This window comes from Vombatus ursinus, unplaced genomic scaffold (genome assembly GCF_900497805.2).
Source record: "Vombatus ursinus unplaced genomic scaffold, bare-nosed wombat genome assembly UNPS02000749.1, whole genome shotgun sequence".
In the NCBI taxonomy this organism is placed as follows: Eukaryota; Metazoa; Chordata; class Mammalia; order Diprotodontia; family Vombatidae; genus Vombatus; species Vombatus ursinus.
In genome coordinates, this window is record NW_020940527.1 from 24,726,130 (window position 1) to 24,733,023 (window position 6,894).

A 6,894-nucleotide genomic window follows, 5' to 3' on the forward strand; every position below is an offset into this window, starting at 1 on the left:
GGAAGGAAGGAAGGAAGGAAGGAAGGAAGGAAGGAAGGAAGGAAGGAGCTGCATTGCCCAATTGGAACTGACCATTTGGATCCCCAGTGGAGCAGCTACTACTATTCACAGATTGTTGTTTGTCCTTTGTTCTCGAAAAGGACCATGACATCAGGAAGATGATGTCATGACTTGCAAGTGAATTGGATTTAATTGAAGCAGGGCTATGCAAAGTCACCAGCCTCACTCTGTCCTCCAGAGCCATCTGGGTCCAGTGGCCAAGGTACAGAAGATAGAAATGAAGAGAATTAGCATCAATGCAGATAATAAGCCTAAAGAAGAAATATTCAGTAAACTAAGTGTTTATGAATTATTTTTTACCTGATCTTGATATGTTCATATCTATTTACTTAATGTGATTTTTTTCTAATTTTTGTAAGACCAGCTTTTTGAAACAGAAATACATTTTTTTAGTTGAAGAAGGACACTAACAGTCACATATGCTCAAATCAGACTGGGTCACATTTGGGAAACCGAGCTATACTTTCAAAGATAAGAAATTGCTTTCTGCCACAAAAGCCCATCTCTTTAACATCACTCCCCCAACGATGATACATGGCTGTGAATTATGGAGTATCACAACCTCAGAATAAAAAGTACAAGTAAACCCATAAGATGACAGAAAGATAAATTGTGGTTGTAATCAGGCTATATAGCAGGCTACCAATGAAATGTACATGTAATGATATAAAAGGTAATAAGAATATGTATGACTAGAAAGGTTATAGGCTAGTCACGTAGCAAGAATAAGAGACAACAGTCTCCACAACAGTGGATTGCCAAAATGGTAGGTTTGTTTTTGTAGATAATAAAAGAAACAGAAGGCTTTCAGTATGTTGAGTGGATCTTCTATAGAGGATTTATGGAAATATATAGACAAGAATTGATACGAGATGGTGTGTATTGGTTATAATATGCATTGGTGAAAGGTTTATCTGCTGCAATAAAATCACAGATTTATTAGAGTTTCAGAATGTAAGAACTCAAAACTATACTATTAACTAGATTCCCTTGGAGATCAATAAGATCTATTCAAACAAAGCCATCCAGTTGTGGGGCTACTTAAGATGTAGAACCATTCTGATATATAGGATGAGCCTATAAGTTACAGTTATGTTTGAAAACTCATGGACACCCCTTGCCACCCCCCACACCCCCAAAACATGGGCTTCTTCTGGACAAAGTTTTGTATCATGGAAAGGGTTGGGAGTCAGATCTGTTTTCAAATCCCATTTCTGCTACCTACATTATCTTGAGCAAATCCCTTAAATTCTCTGGGACTTAGTTTCCTCATCTATAAATAAGAAGATTGGACTAAATAGATAGTCTCTAAGGACCCTTTCAGCTCTAAAATTCTATAATCCTATCAACTCTAGTCCAAAACCAATCTAGACTTTGCAGAGCTGTTCTGTACCCAAATGGCTGGCCCTACTTTCTACCCAAAGCTACCACTGTTTAAACTTGAACCCCCAGGGCTGGCTTTAAGATTTGGGATGAGAATATCTTTCATCTCGAATTGTTTTTCCTGGTACTTTGTGCAACCAAAACCTTGTTCGTATATTTAAATCTTGAATATTAAAGTATCCAGGACCAGTCTGGGACCTGGAAAATGAGATTAAGGGCAGCTGGTTAAAAAGCCTATAGAGCTAAAGAAGCAGACAAAAAGCTGCCTGTGTGTGGTAAGGGAGGGGGAAGTGCAATAGGGGCTGAGGCATGGAGATCTTTACTCTAAATTAGTGGTGACACTGACTCTAATATGATAACATGAAAAAAATTAAGTAAACAAGTTTAAAAAATTGGAAAGTAGTTAAGACTTTGCAAAAACAAAGAGTGATAAAATGCAGTTGTCCTAATATTTGGACAATTTAAGTATATATCCCTCAGCAGGTCAGGCATGCCAGGGTGTTAAGGTAAATACTTCAACACAGAATGGATCATATAGAATTTCGTTTGAAAAACCATGGACAACTGAGAGGTACCAGACTATTGAGAAAATATGATACCAAACCTTTGAAAAGTAAGAAATATGATCCAGGAAAATACCATCTGGTAAGTATAATCCAGATTCTTAGATGAGTTTTACAACAAATATTTAAAGAAAAATACTGTAATCAGGAAAACAAAATGTAGATAATAAACAGAATTGTGTCTTTTCTCTAATAAATCAAGTTAGTGGATAAAGGAAATATCTTTACAGCATTTCACAAAACCTGAACTTGCAAAATTAACTTATTGACTTGACTGAAAGATTGTCACATAGGTCGTTTTAATGATGACAACTACTAGTAATGATAGATAGCCATGTGTCATTGAGAAAAAGTATCTAGTGAGAAATTGCAATAATAGAGATAAATTTAGGTCTTATCGAGCATCTTCATGAGCCTTTGAAAACAACAGTAATTTGTATGTTAATTAAAGCCATAAATGATACTCTATAGACTGAGCACCAGAAAAATAAAAGCCTGAGAACTGGAAAAATCTAAGCTCAAGGACCCAATGATAATGCAGAACAACCAAAAACCAGTTCATCGATTAGAGAAAATGAAATTATGTTTGTAATGATAATCAGCAATGAAATTACCACCTTATACCTGTATCTATTTTTCAAAGTATTTCCACATCTATTATTAGATTGTAAGCTCCTATGCCTTACAACATAGTAAGCACTAAATAAATGTCTGTTGAATTATTTTTCATTTGCTGGACAACTTGTAATATAGGTACAGCAGACATTCATCTCCCATTTAAGAGACAAGGAACCTAAGACTCAATTGGTTAAATAATTTGCCCAAGTTCACACAAGAAGTTAATGGCCCAGCTTTGCAAAGAATTCCTAGTCTGGTGTCTTCCATTACTATATGGCTGCTACTTGCAAAAGACAAATTAACATTATTTTCTGGTTAAATTAACTAAAAATTATAATATTCTAATTAGTGTAGTATTCTAAAGGGTTGCTGGGGGCTTGGTTTTTTCCAGGTGTCACTTGACATGTTGCAAAGGCAACAGTAGGCTTCACCAGACTCAAACCTACAAGAAGGAGAATATCAATTTAATTATTTAGTTTGCCAATGAGGGAGATGTTTTCTCTATCTGTATCAAGAAGCCCAATCCCACCAAACCTTGGATTTGAGAGAGCCAGGCAAGAAGGAAGCCTTCACTAGCCTAGTTCTGAATTCTTGAGTATGATATAAGATATGCTCCAAAATTACTAAAATAGGAAATTATTTTTGCCCTAGAGTTGTCACTCCCACTTTTGGGTTCTCCCCTTCTCATTTATAGCCCTCTATATTTATAATACATAGTCAATACACACTATGGCTATTCACATTTTATTGTCTTGAACAAATAGGACAGCAAAACTGTCCTTAGACATTTCCCAAAAAGGAAATCTCTTCCCTCTGCCCTTCCCACTTTACCCTTTAGTGAATGGATGAGGGAAAGAGTCGCATGGCTAGGACCTCTATTAAGGGGTCAAGGGCCTATATCAACTGGGAATAAAGAAATATTATAGGTAAGGAGTTTGTCCTCTTCTGTATCCAGCTGATACGACTTTCAAAAGCTGCTAGTTTAGGGGGCCCCAAAATCCATCTCTGCTGTAGACCCTGGCAGCACCAACTTCTGTAGACCTTGTAAATACCTTGTATCTCTGCCTGAGGCATAGGTCTCAGCTCTCATACCCTACCCCAATCAATGCAGGCGTAAACTCTGGCAACTAGTACAATAGTGACCACACCAAAAATGGCAGCTTAAGAACAATAGCTGTGCTCTGCAATCACCATAGCAACAAGTGGATGGGTCCACTTGTCTCTCCCCTCTGCTTATTTTTGCTCAAAACTTCTGGGAGGCAGAGATATCAGGAGCATCTATCTGCTACGCCAATAGATAGATATATAGGTAAAAAACGGTAATTTACCAAAGAGACCCAAATGGTGAATTTCATCAGCCCTGTAGTTCAGGTCCATACTCTACCAGTAATTACCAAACCTTTTACCCCTTAGTCTAGTTCATTAGTACTAACAACCTCACAAACCTCATTCCGCATGGACTACATTATCACCAACTGCCTTGTTACTGGAGGAAAAAAACTGACTGGAACACATAGTAAAACTGGCTGTGCATTAGATAAAGTGATAAAAACCTTTATCAACTATTATACTTGGTTGAAACAATTCTAAAGAAGTGATATGACTGTTTCCAAAGCTAGTCTGTCTGTTTACTGGATTCCTAAATCATGCTGCCAGAGTAATCTTTTTAATGGAGAGATTTGATTGTGCTATTCTTCTACACAAAAAGCCTTCCAGTGTTCCCCATTATACGCCAGATAAAGCCCTAACTCCAGCCTGTCTGCCCAGCCTTATCTCATAGTAATCCCTTACAGGTATGGTCTGGTCTTGTCAAACCATCACTGCCATCACTGGAATTGATCCCATCATGTTCCATTTCTGTACATTTCCTTATGCTTTTACCTATGCCCAAAATACAGAGCTATAACTAAGGTAAAGCAATCATAACTTTACCTCAGAGTGTCAACATTGGAGAGAGTATAATCCCTCCCTTTGGTGGTCAATCCCTCTATTTTGAAGTCCTCTGCAGACCTACACCATGAAGCATAGTTCCACTCCTTTGCTACCATCCCCAGGGTCTTGTCACTAAAACGCCTCCAGGGCTCATCTTCCCACAAATCTCCCTTGGGCTATGGTCAATCTATGTGGGGACAGGCCACTACCTCTCCTGTTATTACTATATCAAAAAGCACATATCGTACATAAAAGGAGACCTGAAATCTAGTCCTGGTTGTACTCCTAGCCTGTTATGTGTGCTTGGACAAATAAATCACTACCATTCTGAATCTTGGTTTCCTTCTCTAAAAGATGAAGAATACACTGCTAACACCTCTTCCAGCTTCAATGACCCATTAGCATTTTTTTTATTGGTCAAAAGTTTGTGGTCTTTCACTTACAAATTAGTATCATTATTTCTCAATAAAGATTGTTGCATATCAAAAAATAAAAAATAAATAAAAATATTGCTGTATCTGTAGATCTATACATAAGACTGTCCTTTGCACCACACTGTCCAACCTCATCATTTTTGCCCCGCAGGAAAGAATTATTAGTTACATCTCTACCCATATGCATGCATTCAGCCCACCCATTCCACACTATCTCTGCCTGCTGAAATCCTCCAAGGCCCACTTCCAGTCCCTGTTCTCTCATTAAGCTTTCCCTGATCCTTGGAGCTAGAAGTGGTCTCTTCCTCCTCTTCAGATTTCTCCTAGCACTTTGTTTATAACTACCCCTATACTAATCACATTCTGTTTTGTATTGTATATATTTGTACCCCATCTTGTCTCCCATACCAGATTATAAACTCCTTTACAGTAGAAAAGATATATTCTTTACCTTTGTATTTCCCACAGTGTGTAGCACAGGGGTTAATACAAAATAGGTTCTTAATAAAGCTCATGAAAAACATCACTTTGTTTTCTCATCTGTAAAATGTATTAGGTTACCCAACAAGATTGGCAAAACAGAGCCCCTCTGACTGACTGAATCATTCATTCAACAAATATTCATTAATCACCACTGTATACATAGCACTGTGTGAAGTACAATAAATCAAGTTGTCTGGGAATAAATAGGCTCAACAGTTTAACTGGATTACTGTGAAATAATCAGCCATCTATTGTATTTCCTCATTATAGGTCAGTGCAGCTAAATGGCCAGCCTTTGATGATGGTGGATGATGGAACTCTGCCAGACTTGAAGCCCCGACCCCTTCGGGCTGGCCGAACATTGGTTATCCCACCAGTAACCATGGGTTTTTATGTAGTCAAGAATGTCAATGCTCTGGCCTGCCGGTATCGATAGGCCTTCTTCACATTCATGTGCCACTGATGGACCTGCTGGACCTGTTTTAATTCTTCAGACCTAACAGTATCCTTTTTTCACTGACAAATATCTTCTTAAAGCAGACTAAAACAGACCCTGCTTCCAAGTCCTGCTGGACACAGCATAGGCCTTCTTTCCAAGAAGATCCTAAGTTCCATGGAGTGAAAATATATGCATACATACATACATATAAAATACTTGCAAAAGACAAATACATAAATATATATATATGTATGTATGAGTGGATGAATGGATGTATCTGCACCCAAAAAATAAGCAGGCACTCACCCTCCCAGGGGAAATGCCACCGAATGCCTTCCTGTGGTTCTGGCTACCCAGCTACCTGACAACAAAACCTCATACTTCTGTTGCTACCTATCAGGATGAGAGAAAAGAAAGGGAAAAGAGGACTTGCTAGAGCCCAAAGCTAATTCTAAGCACCTCGCTTTTTGCTGTTGTCTGCTGCTGCTCTGGGTTTCTATGTACTGTTACCCTTCTTTAGGTGATAGGGTGAGGGAGTCAGTTCAGGGCATGGTGGATAAGCTTTTTCCACGTGATATCTATGTACATGTGTATGCATCTGTGACATTGACATTACTTATTTGCTCAATTTCTGGGGCCCATACATGTAGAGCTGTAGATAAGCCCAAGTTTTGAAATAGTGACCCCAAATCCACTTCCTCCCAAGGCTGAATATTATTTGGACAACATATATCAAGTAGAGGGCAATGAATCAGGTACTATGGAGAATTTACTATGGAGAATTATCAAGAAAAGAAACATTACCATTCCTTCCTGCAAGTAGCTCTTAAGCCAATGGGGAAATATGACTAATATTAAGTTCAAATAGGCAAGAACACAAATAACAAAAACAAAACATATAGTACTAATATTAATTGATCAGAAAGAGATGAGCTCTGCAGAGGGTTCAGTCCAATTCACCAACATTTGATCAGTTCTGAGT

The 6,894-nt window shown here is 38.1% G+C and overlaps 1 protein-coding gene across 1 annotated transcript in view; it reads left to right on the forward strand.

The window, feature by feature from the left end:
• Positions 1-6,038, forward strand: part of HPSE2 (heparanase 2 (inactive)) — a 703,572-nt gene extending 697,534 nt beyond the window's left edge. The window contains exon 12 of the mRNA XM_027857706.1: positions 5,744-6,038. Within this exon, the coding sequence (XP_027713507.1) occupies positions 5,744-5,909 (166 nt within the window). The 3' untranslated portion in view covers positions 5,910-6,038. The remainder of the gene's footprint in view (positions 1-5,743) is intronic.
• The last annotated feature ends 856 nt before the right edge of the window (positions 6,039-6,894 follow it).